The sequence below is a fragment of the Malurus melanocephalus genome, unplaced genomic scaffold (assembly GCF_030028575.1).
Source record: "Malurus melanocephalus ecotype Western Australia unplaced genomic scaffold, MMel_1.1 scaffold_708, whole genome shotgun sequence".
NCBI lineage: Eukaryota > Metazoa > Chordata > Aves > Passeriformes > Maluridae > Malurus > Malurus melanocephalus.
Genome location: NW_026623940.1, coordinates 128,192 through 143,986, shown reverse-complemented (window position 1 = coordinate 143,986; position 15,795 = coordinate 128,192). Strand labels below are relative to the sequence as shown.

At 38.9% G+C, this 15,795-nt stretch overlaps 1 protein-coding gene across 1 annotated transcript in view; it reads right to left on the bottom strand.

Annotated features, from left to right (window-relative positions):
• Positions 1–563: 563 nt before the first annotated feature.
• The window catches only part of LOC130584440 (mucin-2-like), a 64,108-nt gene continuing 48,876 nt past the window's right edge, over positions 564–15,795 (bottom strand). Inside the window, exons 38-57 of the mRNA XM_057384414.1 lie at positions 14,692–14,874; positions 12,756–13,639; positions 11,421–11,595; positions 10,608–10,855; positions 9,296–9,479; positions 8,969–9,173; positions 8,171–8,349; positions 7,930–7,932; positions 7,483–7,552; positions 7,069–7,169; positions 6,873–6,904; positions 6,525–6,699; positions 5,787–5,891; positions 5,183–5,223; positions 4,455–4,577; positions 3,909–4,007; positions 3,123–3,251; positions 2,427–2,466; positions 2,018–2,147; positions 564–911 (exon numbers count right to left, since the gene is read on the bottom strand). Coding sequence (XP_057240397.1) covers positions 656–911; positions 2,018–2,147; positions 2,427–2,466; positions 3,123–3,251; positions 3,909–4,007; positions 4,455–4,577; positions 5,183–5,223; positions 5,787–5,891; positions 6,525–6,699; positions 6,873–6,904; positions 7,069–7,169; positions 7,483–7,552; positions 7,930–7,932; positions 8,171–8,349; positions 8,969–9,173; positions 9,296–9,479; positions 10,608–10,855; positions 11,421–11,595; positions 12,756–13,639; positions 14,692–14,874 — 3,362 coding nt within the window. The 3' untranslated portion in view covers positions 564–655. The remainder of the gene's footprint in view (positions 912–2,017; positions 2,148–2,426; positions 2,467–3,122; positions 3,252–3,908; positions 4,008–4,454; positions 4,578–5,182; positions 5,224–5,786; positions 5,892–6,524; positions 6,700–6,872; positions 6,905–7,068; positions 7,170–7,482; positions 7,553–7,929; positions 7,933–8,170; positions 8,350–8,968; positions 9,174–9,295; positions 9,480–10,607; positions 10,856–11,420; positions 11,596–12,755; positions 13,640–14,691; positions 14,875–15,795) is intronic.

Sequence of the window (15,795 nt, the reverse complement as noted above, 5' to 3'; positions counted from 1 at the left end):
CTGCAGTGGTAGCTATCCTGAAAGCACTGTGAGTGAACTTTGCATGGCTGAGGGAATACTTTTTTAGTGAAAATACATAATTGTGATGAACTAAGACAATTCTACGATACAGAACCCTGCTAAAATAAGAGCTCCTGCTGAACTAGAAGTTTCTCCAAGTCATCTGAATCATTTCATGGTCATTGTTCATCTTTGACTTTGCTTTGCTCTGGCAGACAGCATCATCTTCTCTCCCACCTTACACATTGGATCCTCTGAACAGCACAATCTAAACAGTTTTCAAGGAGCCAGGAATAGATAGCCCAAACATTTAGGAAATCACTTGACTTCCCGTAACTTGAATAAGACATTTCTTCTCTCTTCAAAATCAAGACTCATCAAGACAGCACAACAACAAGTACAAAAGCTGTGCTTTTTGAAATGTGCTTTTAATCATTCAGAGAAAATAAACAGATTTTTAAAGGACCCAAAAGGCTGTGCACTTGGAAGAATACAAATTTGTGTTCTTATTTTGTGCACAAATAAATAGGGCAGTGTTCAAATCAATCAGAGAACAAGCAGGATACAGTTACTGGGAAAAGTAAAGTTCAAAAATTGTCAAAGACAAGAATGGTTCATAGTCCTTTCAGTTAATGATGCCAGGTTTTTTCTGCCTTCATTTTGACGTTAAGCTGATGGCTCTCTTGATCCGCTTCAGAGCGCTCGCCTTGTCATTTTCTTCCTTGCTCTGCAGCTGTTTGGACCGTGGTATGCTGCATTCAGAGTCTTGACAGCTGCAGCTCTCCACATATACGTATTTATGTGACATGGCGTGCCCACCGGGGCATTTCAGTACCACGTGCTTCTCAACAGTCTTTGTTTCTCTGCAGCAGGAACAGCTGTGGTCCATAGAATTGGCCTCAGCAGAGTATCTGTTAACATGGAAATTGGAAACGTTACTCTGTGCCAGAAGCCAACATACAGGAGAGGGTGAAATCAGGTATAGAACTCCTGTGAGAAGAGCCATTAGCAGCTGTGGCTAATGGAAGTGCTAAGTTCATCTGACAGAACAGTGATTTATAAGATACATATCCCAATCAGAGCAGTGTTAACAGGAAGGGGAAGCAGCATCTCTTTCTGTTCCTATCTCACAGCAAAGTATTTTTTGCAGCCTTGCGTTCATCAGCTTCCTGAGCGCCATTCCTAACTTGAAGAATCTGTCAATATCAAGCTATAGACTGTGACAAGATCCATCTTTTTCTTGTATTTGCATGTAGAAGCAACCACAGCAAGACCCAAAGATGATCAGGAATTTCAAAACACTTACAAAACTCCCTGGCTTATCAGAGTTCCTTTTGATACTGAAGATCAATTTTCTCCGTGTATGGTGCACTGTGGCACTTGTGACAGTGATAGGCAGTAAGTGACAGTTTCGTTGGTAAGTTAGAGTTGTGTTTTTCCAGTGTATTAGTAGCTCACTACCAGATGTCCTTATGGCCACCTTTTGTTATAGTCTCTCATTTCAGAGAAAAATGTGCAGTCAAGTTACTCACTAACACCACACCTAAAGCACTCATTTTCTCATTTCTTCATTGCATAAAAATTATGCCTGTTTGAATCTTCCTTTAAAAGATGTATGCGTATTTCATTTTAGGTGTTAACTATGGAGAAGGAGCTTTTTCACCTAAAAGCTTCAAGTCTGGCTGCTCTCTGGGCTCATTCCCACTACAGTAAATAATCCATGTTCTTTTGTGACGATTTCTAGCCAAGGTGGTCTGGCATAACGCCAGATGTTAATGGATGAATAATCCTTATCACTGCTGTCTGAATCCCAAGGAAAATTAATACATTTTTCTACTTTGTATTAAGACACATCAACTGCTCAGCCACAGATTCCATGATTTTATGTTCATGATTTGGAGAGCAGACAGTTCCAAGTCTTCTACCATTCTGTAGCCTACCTATTTACTGTTCCTTTTATATAAACAAGCTCAGCACCAAGAGAACTTAAATCTCATTGTCTGGTGAGTTTACTTACAGCGAGAAGGTTCCACATGTTCCCTCACATTCAGTCACATCAACTCTGTCCACGGAGCGGCAGCCATTGAAGACGATAAAGTCTTTCCTGCGGCGCACAGAGCACGGTGTGCGGCTGTCCAGAGGGGCACCTACAGGCAAAGATCAGAAAATACTTTCAGTGAAATAGCTCCAGGAGTCCCTCGCACCTCAGCATTCCCTGGGCTTCACTAGTGCACTCAAAGAACTGTCTTAAGTGGTCTTTCTGCTTCAGCTTAAACTTTTCCAGAGAGATGGGACAGTGAAGGCTTGGAATGATAAATATAAATATTAAAATATCAATTTAAATACAAATACATCTGGAAAATGGGTTAATTTCAGAAGACAATTCATTCTGTGTATCGTTGATTCAGATACACTGGCATACTTACAGGTTTTGCAACAACCATTAGGTAGGTACGAAATGGTTCCCTAAAAGAACAAAGAAACAGAAAAAAATTGTATTACTTCCCTATATTAAAAAGGCTTTGAGGCCAGCAATCCTCAGTGGCTAGAAAAAAACAGAGAAACCTGTGGCACTGATCTGAATAAGCATTATTAAGTCTCATCACAACTTAAAATCTATCAATTTACAAAGGATTGTGAAAATAAAAATAATTCTTTGAAGGAAGTCTACTGTTAATATCATGCATTTTTTCCTCAGAAACAATTCCAACAAATACTTTCTCGGAGTCCTCTGTATTTGAATGGGGACTATGCATGGTGTTATGGGCAGCGTACTGACTGAACAGCTTGTGTTTCTCTAACCTTCAAGGAAACCTAGTTCTTGCTGAGACAGAAGCCCTAACAAAGCAGTCAGCAAAGTTTCACTGTCTCGGTGCTGACCTGTATTTGGGCTACAGTGAGGCACCAACCACTTAAAAGCCTTGAATTTGCACCCAGGTATCTTATTTTGTACACTGTATAGGGCTGTGCATGGATGCATCTGGAACTTTTGCCTTAGGACTGAGAAATTACAATGAAAGATCATCAGAGCTAAATTTTACTTTTGTTGTTAGTTAGATGGCTGAACTAAAATCAAGTAATCTGTGTATGGAGTAGAGGGTAAATTTTCCATTTTTACTTACAGGTTTGCAGCTCTCCTCATTGAATGCTGGACAGGTAATCTCAGATGTGGAAGAGATAAGCTGGTTGTGGACATTTATGCAGCTATAAATGGTGCAGTTGTTGTGAGGATCATTTTTAAACTCTCCAGGCTGCAAGTGAAATGCAAAATGGAATAAGGAAAGCTGAAGGGAGCTCAGACAGAAATTTTCTTGCCCTCTGACAATTACTTTCATCTTGTTCCTCAGCCAATTATTTTTAGGTTAACAGCCACTTGGGATGCAGATCATTACATGTATTGGCAAGTGCCACACGTGGAGAGAATCTTCAGTTTTACATGGCATTTTCCTTGAGAAAGAAAAATGTCTCTAAAGTACATAGAGTACCTTAACAAAACCATGCATGCTAATGGATTTTGTCTTTGGAAAGCTAGACTATTTTATGTTAAGAACAACCCTAAACCTTCATCCTACAGGGACAATAACATTGTTTCATATGCAGGCCTTACTAGTATTTTTCAGCATACAGAAATCAAATAACATAGAAAACCCCAAACTTCCAGACACAGGAAGAAAACCCTTTCCAATTATATTGAATTTGTAATTCCAGGAAGGGCCTTCCAGAAAATGTTATTCTATGAGACCTACCTTCAGGTCAAAAAATTGTAGCTAGGTTTTGCTTTAGATGAGAATTTGATCTTTCGGGTGCAAAGTTACACTAAAGCCCTATCTCTGGCAAGGAGATTTTGTCTTTCTGGAACAGGCAGCTTTACAGCTTTGGTGGAGACATAAGATGTAGGGCATACTTACACTCAAGATGAGTTGGTAATTGTTTGCTGCGTGTATAATACACTTGGTCTGCACACATCTTCCACAGCATTCACCTTTCACTGGTTTAAGTTCATATCCCTAGAAATTAAAATTAATTTAAAACAATGATAAATGAATATGATTTATCACTTTGATAAATGGATTTTTGAGAAATAAATAAAAGCATACTAATCCATTAATTGATTATGTTTTGAAGTGCACTCTAGATTTGTGCCTGTGTTCCAACCCAACGAAGAAAAGTAATAAAAGCAGGTTATAGATGGTGTAAACTGAAGTATTATAATATGTCTAATAATCAAATATCACTCTATAAGGTGGTCTACAGAAATTTTCCAGCTAATCCTGCCAATGTGAACTGAATACAATCAGTCTCAGGCAGCAGATTGCCCAAAGTACAGTTGGTATCTATTCTGGAATTGGTCTCTGGTTTTTGATTCCCTGTCCTTTGTTTAATACCACTCATTGATCAAAATGATTTTCACATACATGGGTATTTTGGGGTCTTTCTTTAAGTTTGCCACTTACAGGTTCACAGTGTATGTTGCAGGGGAGACGTTGACAGGAGATGATATTCAGTTGAGTGCTGATGTTAACATCATTTGTGCACACACAATCCTGACACTTGTCAACGAAGACTGAGGAGTTGGGCTACAAATTTTAAGGGAAAAAAGTATTAATGAGATATTACATGTTTGATAGACTTTTATTAATTTTTTTTAAAATCAAGCAATCAAAAAGGAAAAAATTGTAAAGACAACTGGAAAGCTATTTGGCTAGCCAATTATGAAGACAACATTTTAAATACTGGATATAATTTAATGTGCACCTTTATTAAAGTCCTGTATAGTAATGATAATAGATACTGATATTAAAAGAACAGGCACAATTACTAGACCCAAGAGAATTTATTAGAAATTTAGTTTTGGTTAGAATAATACTTGTTTACATATCTTTAAATTTTTGAAAACAGAGCCTTAAAACTGCAATAGTGTGCTGACAGTAAATGCAGACTGACTTTTTTAAATGCCAGCACACTTAACCCAAATCTCTCTTTGATACTGTCATATATGCAGCTGTTCAATTTCTTTCTTACACAGGAAACCTTTCAGAAAATATTTAGGCTTTATGAAATTGATGAACTCCTGACAGAAATTAGAAAACTTCTAAAGTATTGATTTTACTGGATAAACTTCTTCATAGCCACTTCTGATTAAGTATACTTATTAACTGGAAGAGTTGAAACAGGAACTTACCAAGAACTCAGCACTCTCATGTACGCAAACTCCCTTGGGAACTGTTAATAAGCAAGGAGTTAGATGTTTAAATAGGAAAAAAGAATAAAAAATGTCTTCACCCCACTCTAACCAAACTCATTTCTTCCATGATGAATCACAATTCATACGGTCAAAGACATTGGTTACTCCCCAATTCTGGTAGCAGATAGAATGTGTATAAAGTATAAAAATTAATGCTGCATGTGCAAAAAGGGGAAGATTTATCTCAATATGCACAGTCCAGTTCATAGCCAAGAATGTCCACTTAACAGATACAAGTACTTCCTTGTTTCAGTTATCAAGAACTGTGTATCTGTCTTGTACTGGGGATGCTTTAGGGACTTCTTGCTAGATTAAGCTAAGACCATCATCCCAGTTAATTCTGCAGCTGTTCTACCATGTATTTATAATTGAGAAAATTGAACTTGAGTCACCTGAGCTATATCTGGTTTCCTAGTTTCATAAATATAGCACTAATAACCAATTTTAATAATAATGAATTAAATTATAAAGCGTAATGCTAAATTATGTAATAAATTTAACTATAAGGCTAATCATTGTAATATATTTCCAAGGGACTTACCACATTGGTACACAGGACAGCACTGACCACTGGGAATATAAGAATGAACTTCAAATCCCAGCGAGCACTTGGGGGCTTTAGCTGTGCACAAGCTTGTATTGCATTCTAAGGAAAAAAAAAAAAAAGAAAAAGAAGAATAAGCCAACAAGCACACTAAATCACAGCTACTAGAAATAAGCACCTATCAGAGCCTTTAGGATCAACTTCCCACTGCTACATAACAGTCCAGATTCTCTTCAAAGAAACAAATTGCAGGTAGGGAACACATTTTTCCTCCAGGCACTGGATATGGGGTACTGTATTAGTTTATGAATTTTCTTCTAATATGTAATTATCATGTTTTAACAAAGTCTCACTATTCTATGCAGAAAAGTAGGGAACAACTCCTACTCTCTCCAGGATTTTAGGCAACTGATGGAAAATACAATTCCACAGAGAATTCCATAATCTATCTGCATTTTGCTTCAATAAAATGTGGCCCTGAACTCAAGAACTATAGCTTGATTTGAGTCATATAACTTTAAATTCAGTTATACTGAATTTATAAATTTATATTCAGAATCATTGCAATATTAATGCGTTTTTCTTAGCACTGGGCAAGTTGATTTTAAAAAGCATGAGGAAAGATACTATTTTGTCACTCCCTGCTGCAGATCTCTGGTGCTAAGGCCATTCAGTCTCTTTTCCTTTCTATTTCCAAGAGGTATAGAAAGACTAGAAACAAAAGTATAAACTCACTGCAAGTGAACAGTGGGCAGCAGGAGTCTTCAGGATTTACTTCAGTGACCTCATAGAAGCCTTCTCCATCACAAGTGACCTTCTTCTGTTCGCATTTATGAGGCTCACACACAATGCCATGTTCACCTTCCAGGCAAATACAGTCCTGACAGTCCACTGTAAACTTTTCTCCAAACTGTCAATGAAAAACAATAAGATGAGTGATTGCATAGTAACCAATTAAAAGGAAAAGAAGTAAAATAGGAATAAAAAGTTGGGAGATGACAAAACAAGATTGCACCAGTGGAGCCTATTCTCCTGTCCCCACCCAAACTTCTATATGAAATCCAAAAGCATATGGCATCATACCTCTCTTGGGATCATATCCACTCCAACACAGCCTGGGAAAATACCAAAATAAATTTCCATTACCAGTCACATAACAGTAGGCATCCCTACTATACATTGTTTATGCACTGCATACAGTCAGATCTATGTTGCACACACGAGAAGGAAACAACAAAGAGGAAACAAAGATGCATCCAATTGAAGCAGCAAAACTCACCGCAGGTTTTCACACAGACATCCACACCAGAGTCGTACAGCATGGTTCCATTAGGACAGAAACAGCCTTCCACTTGTTTAGTTGATGTTTCATTCTGTCCTCTGTGAGACAAAATGTTCAGAGGGGCACCATTAATGCCATAGGCATGTACAGGAGGATTGTGCCAAATAAACTTTCACTGAAAATACAGTGGCAAATGATATGCTCATTTGTGACTGTGGATTGTCAGTGATGGTGTTTGGTATAGCCACACAACACAAACAGTTCAGGCACCCAGATTTAGGATCAACAGAACAGTGCTAATAAATTAGTCAGTCAGTTTAAAACACGAGATTGAATTTGCTCATTCACCCATGCACTAGATATGACTGAATAGTTGTACAAGCTATAACTAACTGTGAAGGAATTTTTTACCTTGATTTGCAGGTCATCTCTTTAATAGGACCACATGCTCTGTATTCTTTACCAGGGGGACATTCATGAGCTGCAATGGAAGAACAAAAAGGAGGAACAGCTCAGTAACAATATAAAAGCCCCATGACCTTATGTCAAGACTTATTGTATCTATGACAATCTTGAGAAGCAAAGAGAAAACAATCCCAGATATCAGAATCATGTCTCTAAATAGAACAATTTTGTGCAATTTAGCCATAGATATATAGCTTTACACTTTACACTAAGATGATGAAGCCAAGAGTCTAGATATTAATTACAATTTTTTTCCATAATTTTAATCTCTTTTGCACAAGTCCTCAAAGGGGAGCGTACTCCTACCCTTTGTCCTCTTCCTACTACAGATGAAAAGTAATGCACCTGTCACATAATAGAGAGTGATCTGCTGATGCCTGCAAAGTGCAAAACTGCCTGCATACAAAAAAGTATGTACTGATACAGATGTTTCTGGCACAGTCAATACATGTATATTTTTGCAGGCCCATTTATCATTTCCATTGTTAAAAATGTTACCTGCAAAATTGCTTAAGGAAAGCAGCCACAGTGATTTATTGGTGTCTTCATTACTCTGAAAGCAGTGTGACATTATTGCTGAAACAGTTCCACATAATCTTCCTTAATAATTCAAGATGAATGGCCAGATACTTACAGCATACACCATTGGTGTGCTTTCTCCAGTCAATGCACACTCCTTGATCAGCACAGGTGGCAGCATAGATCTGCAGACTTGAGCATTCCAGGTCTAGGTTGGGAAGTACGCAGCTATCAAAAACGCAGGCTGCATAGTACTTTTCAGGCTGGACAAACCCATGGCATGGCTTGAACACACTAGAAACAGAAATATGTATCATTATTAGTTTATGAATGATCCATACATTTTTCACTGTACCTAACACATTATGATGTGGCAACAGTGGGAAGTTAAGGAGATGTGGACTATTGATGAGAGATTTGTGCTAAGACACTTATCCAGATTGTAACCTGTCAACATACTTTAACGTACTCCTCCTTCACCCACTAAACACTTAGACATGAACATTTTGAGTCCAGTAGCTGTATATTATTGGGTGTAACCATGTGCTATCTCTTTAAAGAGATTTTGATTCTTTTTCAGTTCTGACACCGGGTTCTAAAAATTAAGATCTCTGTTTTCAGTTGGACTCTGTTTTCTGCTAAATAAATGTGGGAAAGGCAAGAACATGGGACAGGGGAGGGCAGAGAATGTAGAAGAACAAGGGAACATCAACAAAGGTTAATGTAGCAGCCAGAGGGTTGAAAGAAATGGTCAGCAAAAAATAACAACCAGAAAAAGTAAAAGGAGTGGAAGCAACCAATAAAGATACAAGAAATGAGCAATAGTTAGAAAAACTTTCCATTGATGAATTAATCCTAAAATTTCTATTTAAATCAAAGACTAAAGGCTTGCAAAATCAAGAGGAATGTCTACCTTCCCAAAAGGAGCTCGCAGATGGCAGATTCTTTGCAAGGCTGTACTGGCGTTGTGCTAGGTGCACCTGTAGGAACTAGGCCTGGAGAGCACTGTGGTTTGGAAGGATCGACAACTTGCCAGTGATCTGCCATGGTTTCACAGTTTTCTGCAATGCTTCCATCTGGCAACATGCAGTCATCTGCCGTGTTGTTATTGCAAGTACCTGAGGGTGGTAAGGGGAGAAAGAACTCACTCACACATTTGTTAGGAAATTCCATTCATCTTTGTAACAGGGCTGTCATTGTGGTTTTGTGAGAGTACAAACATCACATGAGTAAGCCTTACCACACTGTCCCTGGGTGTTGTTGCCAAACAGGTGGTAAGGCATTCTGATAGAAAAGGACAAGCCATTGTAGGTGACATTCATTTTCAGCTCAGGAATTTCCACAACACGATTTATGCCTGACTCATAGATGCTCACGCCAAACTTCTTATAAGGCAAAGCCACGAGCTGGTTGTTCACTGTCACCTAATAAATAAAGGAAAACAGAAAAGAGGCATATCTTTAGTTTGACTTTTCAAAACAATTGACTGTTCCTTTGCTTTGCAGTGAGAATGTAAAGGTAAATAATATCCTTTTAATTTGTAACAAGTGTTCCTTTGTTTCCTTTGTTACTGGAAAGTCAAACTTTTCTTCTCTGAGCCACAAAAAGCTTATCAGCCTCTGACAAATGAGGTTAAAATTCAAGGTTTAAAACCAGCTAAATCCTTACACTCAACAGACTTATTAGAGTGACTATGGCATCAAGGACTCCTCTTGGAAGTTGAATATAAAATTCTCCTGAATTCATATGGTATAAAGTTTGAGCTTTCTTGTCATAAAAGGAACATGCTTGTAGGAAAATTAAATAAAACAAATAAGACAAAAACTGTATTATTTATTTAAATACAGTAGCCATGACATACCTGTGGAGCTAACACTACTACTTGTACTCAGCAATGGAAGATTTCTAAATGAGAGGTCTAGATGTTGTAAATTTTCAACAATATGTTGCAACTTGTAATATTCTCACACAGTAATGTACAAAAATAAATCAAACAAACAGTACAAAGCTACAAAAAGCCCCAAACACTCCTATCAGTTTTGAAACTCAAAAAGTGGGACATCACATTTATCAGTGAAATAAACACATAAATTCCCTATTCTGAAAAATTTAAAAGGTGACACAAGTCAAAGCTACTAATGGTATTTTAAAAAGTGCTTCAGGCCATCTTTATTGTTGTGTCTACCTTACGTTATCTCCTCCCATTCCACATTGTTTTCCTTTGTTATATTAATGTTAATTATAAATTAACTTATTTTATATCCTTAATTCTTAAAAATTCGTCCACACTTGTGTATTTAAGAGAGATCTACAAAGATTTGAGATTAAAAAGACAAGACGTTGTAGAATTTCTTTCCCCACATTTGGAATCAAAAAATGCTTTGAAGTAGTCCTTTGAAGTCCTTTGAAGCAGTCCAGTTTTATAAACCTAACTGTTACTGAATCTAAAACACTGATTTTTTTTTTCTCCCCCAAACATTGTGAATGTAATTATCCTGATGGTGCAGTATTAATATCTGAATCAAGAAATAAATGGTAACATTCTCTAGTACCTCTACTTGTAGAGTATTTGGTTGTGCTGTTGTTAGCCTCACTTCCTGAGTCTCGTGTCTCACAATGAGTGTTCGAGGACAGGAAACTACATCCCGTACATCACAATGGTAGTTATCAATGTAGACACCAAAGTTGTCAACTTTCTTATTGATCTCTTCCACAAGGACATATGTACAATTGCCTTGATAGCTGTAGTACAACCCATCAAAAGTCATGTAATGTGGATCTCCCCAGCCAGTGCAGTAGCCTAAAAAAACACACAGCTAAGTTAGGCTCTTATGGCAACATACAGAATCACATCAACCTACAAACAAAATCTATAGGTGTGGGAAACATCTCACTGAACTTTGCGCATTTTCATTTCAGTAAAGTCAATGTATATGTCAATGCATGAGCTCATTAGCTAGAAATTATCAATAAAAACCGGGCACTTTCAATGCACAATTCATCTCACATTAATGACAGACAACTGAGAATAAGATTAAGTGTACCACAGATATATATCTTTACCAATAGTATGAACAAGTAACATATCTATAGGCTTCTAGACTATAGATGTCTGCATCTGGACACTTAAATCCTACTTTGGGAGGCAAATTTACTCTGTTAACACAACAGTTACGTAGAAATAATGCAACTTAATCAAATCTCTCAATTAGCTAAGAAGAATCAACAAAGCACTGTAAACCAATCAACACTAGAAGACTGAGTCACAGCCTTGTGATGATACTTGTTCCTTGACAAATATTGTTGGTTTTGACAGTAATATTGTTCCCCGAGGAGATTAAATATACAACATAATATACACTTACAATCGCACTCCCAGTGCCAGCAGCATCCATCCTCATCAATGACTGGCACAGGAGAAAGTCCATTGGCACACGTGGGTTTCGGAGGTGGATTGCAGATTACTGGAATCACCTGGACTATGTTGTCTTCTATACATATTGCCTTTGTGCAGTTACAGAGCCACCATGACTCACCTTCCTGTATTTGAAAAGAGAGGGGGAGCCGGGAGACAGAAAGAAACCTTAGGAAGCAGTGAGACTGACAACAGTTATCTGAATATCTTCTGCAGGTTTTTAAAACACCATATATTTATTGACAATTTTTTCCCCACCAGAAATCTGAAAATAGGATGGAAGTGCATCAGTCAACACTACCTAGGTCTGCAAGATGAGCAAGGAAAATTGAGAGCTGCTAAGTGAAAAGCATTACTTACAAAAGTCAAGCCAGTAAATCAAAATGGGAATCACCTTTTCTAGTTTCAGCTATCAAAAGTGAGATGTTTGATCTAATCTCATCGCCTAGACATCCTCTCTAAGAAACAGTGAAAGACACTGATTAAAATGAATGGCCAATATATGATCAATTCMCATCCATGAATGCCTAGAACAGATTAACAGCTAAAGCTACAGTGAACACCTGCTGTTCAGGGAGAAATGTCCAAGGTGATTCTGTGCATGCATTGTGATTGTATGCAGGTTTTTTCTATCTTCTACCAGTTTTCCAGCCATGTATAGTTTTTATTCCAGCAGATCTACTGAGCAAGTTGGTAGGCATCTAACCAGTGAGGAGGCTTTAGATATGTGCAAGACACTAACTTGCCTGTGTCAGAGTGGAGGGCTAAAAAAAAAAAGGACTCAGAGTCAAATTTCACAAGCATTTGAATGCACTAATCTGTTTCACAGTCCTCTCCTGAAACCAGACTGTGAACAAGCATGACTCATTGCAAACTCAGACAAATTCAGCCCTGTGGTTTTTAGCTGGGCTGCACTGTAAACACACAAACTTTTACCCACTCTGGACCTATTCAAAAGCAGAAAATAAAAGATAGCTTAGCACCATTTAGCTCCTGGTTTCTTCTTCATCAAAGCTATCCTGCAATAAAGACAAACACTAAACTGTGATCTAACTCCTTGCAGAAACCTTTTTAAAAACTAACCTTGAAGAGCTAATAGCAGTATATAAGCCATCAATCCAAATATCATTGGAAGGCCTGATGATGCCCAAGAAAACATAAAAAAATAGAACAGATTGATACTTCCTTTCCTATCCAGATTAATGCCTACTCTGTATGTTACTAACATTGAAGTTATGTGTCTAGTCTTCATCCAAAGCAGAATGAAAGTGTGAAATCTACTCACCTCATAAGATTCATCAGGGAAAATAGTACAAGTTTTTTTAGGAGTGGTTGGTGTTAGACTTGTAGTTGTACTTGAGCCATTAACTGGAGGAGTGGTACTGTGTGTAGAACTTCCTGTAGTGGTGACTGCAGTRGATGTTGTAGTAGGCCCAGATGTAGTAGTTGAGCTAGGCGGAAAGGTTTTGAAGGTGGTGGTGGTTGCATTGATTGTGGTAAAACTACTGGAGGTCGTTCCTAAAGTGGTGGTAAAGGTTTTTGTTGGAGTAGTACCAGAGGTGGTGGTTGACACAGGGGTGGTTGATTCTGGTGGCGGAGGTACAGTAGAGCTGGAAGTAGACTCTGGGGAAGATGGTCCTGAAGTCGTGGTGGTGACAGCAGGTGATGTTGTTGGAGTAGTAATAGTTGCAGAGGTTGTCATTGGGGTACTTATTTCTGTTCCAATTGTGGTGGTGTGGGGAGTGGACACTGAGGGTGTAGGGCCTGAAGTGGTGGTCTTGGTGGTTGATTCTGTGAAAGGTGGTGTTGCTGTAGGGCTGCTTGGTCCTGAGGTTGTGGTGGTGCTGGGGCTGGAGGTGATATGTGGTTCTGTTGGAGGGCTCGGGGTCCTAGCGGTAGTGGTCTCAGGGCCAGGTGTTTTGGTTACTGGTGTGGTGCTGGTGGACCTTGAGGGTGTGGGGCCAGAAGTCGTGGTTTTGGTGGTTGATCCTGTTTTAGTGACTTCAGAGGTGGTAATTGTCACTGGGGTTGTTGACACTGGCAAGGTTGACTGTTGACTACTGGAGCTTGGAGTAAACCCTGTACTTGTCTCCATTGTTCTAGTTGTTGACAGTGGCGTAGTTGAAGGAGTAACTGGAGTGCTTGACTCTGTTGGTCCAGTTGTACTCTCTTTAAGACAGGAAGAAAAGAGTATTTGAAACAGGGAAATTGCATTTTCTTCCTAATGTCATCTTATTTTCTAATAAGCATACAAGTTCAACAAGCCTAAGCATAGGGTCTTTAGACAGAAATAAAGCAGAAATAGTTTTATTAATTACTTCAGAATCACTGAGGAATTATTAAAAAAAAATCTCCTACATCTTGCAAAGGAGACATTGATATAAACACTTTATCAACAGTCAGTGCCAGAGGAAACATTTCCACAGTGTTAAAACTTTATACTTCAGAGAAGAGTTCAGCAGTCCTACATCCAGGGGAATCCACTGAGTAGATCAATGAACTCTGGTTAATTCTGTATTGTTGTCATATTATATTGTATGGAAAGACCATTGTTCTCTGTGCTGCTTCATGTGGCATGTTCATAGCACCACTGATTTTGCTCAGAGTCATTTGATTCTACATTTGATTCAACTGAGCAGCTGCTAGAGCAGTCTATGTTCCATTTCTAATGCCCAAGGCTTTAAAACTCCTCACCCACAAGCTATTTTGGGGTGCTAGGAACCCCAAATTCACTTTTCTGCTTTTTCACATAGCCAATTTTCATTATAGTTGCTAATGGAGACTTCTTTAAAATAGTTTTTGATTAGGATATTAGAAAATGTTCATGATTCTCACAGGCCAGCCTCAGAGCCATATGTTTGTGCTTTTATAGTATAAGTGACAGTAGAGAGAGAAGCACTGTGTACATAAGAGTCCAGTAAAAATGCTAGAGGAATTAAGACACACTGTTTCTGCCCACAAAACCCACAAGGACAGTCCTTCAACAAAAACTAATTAATATCTGGGTGAGGACAGGCAAACCCCTTCATGTAGTTCATGTACTTTAACAGAGGCAGAACAACTGGGACAGTAGGGGAAATGACATTGCTGCTGAAAGGTTAGCTGGGATATTTTTGAAACATAATCAACTATCACTGAGTATAGAAACTAAAACACATGTTGAGATGCCAATGAACCCTGCTTTCTAAAATGAACAAAGGACATGAAATTCAGAGAATTACTTATTGCTTCTGTGGGTGGACCCGATGGGGGTATGGTGATAATACTTCCAGTGGTTGAGGTGGGTGTYGATGATCCAGTACCAGTGGTTGTTGTGCTCGGAGGGCTGGTGGTGGTGGTGGGAGTCWCYGGTGTCGAGGGAGTGGTTGTTGATTTTGGTGTGCTCGGAGTAGATGGAGGTGTGCCTGTTAGAAACAGCAGGGACAGAGAAAACAAAGGCACAAAGRCATCAGTGGAATAAGAGCTGAACAGAAGCTGTGCATGAGGCAGCTGYCACAGATCTAGAGAGGTCAGCCCACCCTTAAAGCAGAATCCTTGACATTCATGCACATGCAGGGTCACAGACCTCCCCTCTCCTAGCAAAGAGACTGGGGATGGTGCTGGAAGGTGCTTCTCAAAAAATCAGAGAGATCTACCAATAGGTAAGAGATGAGGAGAAGTAGTCATTTTTTATCTTGATGGGCCTTTCTACCTCTGTGTCATTATCTAGAACACCTCACTAAATCCTGGGACAAGAGCTGAGAGGGGAAGCTGTGATAGAGAAGGAAGCACACACAGGAATATGTTCCTGCCTGATTGGTATGTGGTTTTCCCAATGYCACCCCGATAAAGCGCTTCCCAGAGTACTAGTGGATCTTGTCAGCCAAGAACCACACTTCACAGAAAGTTGCAGTCTGCAGAGTGAAACTCTTCCCAGAATCGTATCCATCCCTCCTATATATGTAACAGCTGACAAGTATTAGCACAGACAGGGCAAAGGAATGGCAGGCAGGGAAGAAAGTCTACACAGCTATGTCCAAACAGCTCTTAAAAAGCTACTGCCAAAAAAACTGAAGCCATGCCAMAATTGCACAACATATGACCAGTGACTACAGGACTACAGTGAAAAGGTCCAGCAACAGCAAAAGCAACATTTCCCATCAGTTCAAGATCTGTCTAATCTGGGCACCAGCATCACCCACTTCTTCTGAGCCTTTTTGAGTGAGGGAAGCTAAGACCTTTCCCCAGAACCCCTAAATCCTTGCTCCTTCTTAAATAGCCAGAAGAAAGGCAAGTTTTAGGCAAAGGCTGTTCCAGGAATGCCCTGCAGTTACAGCCATCCCTGA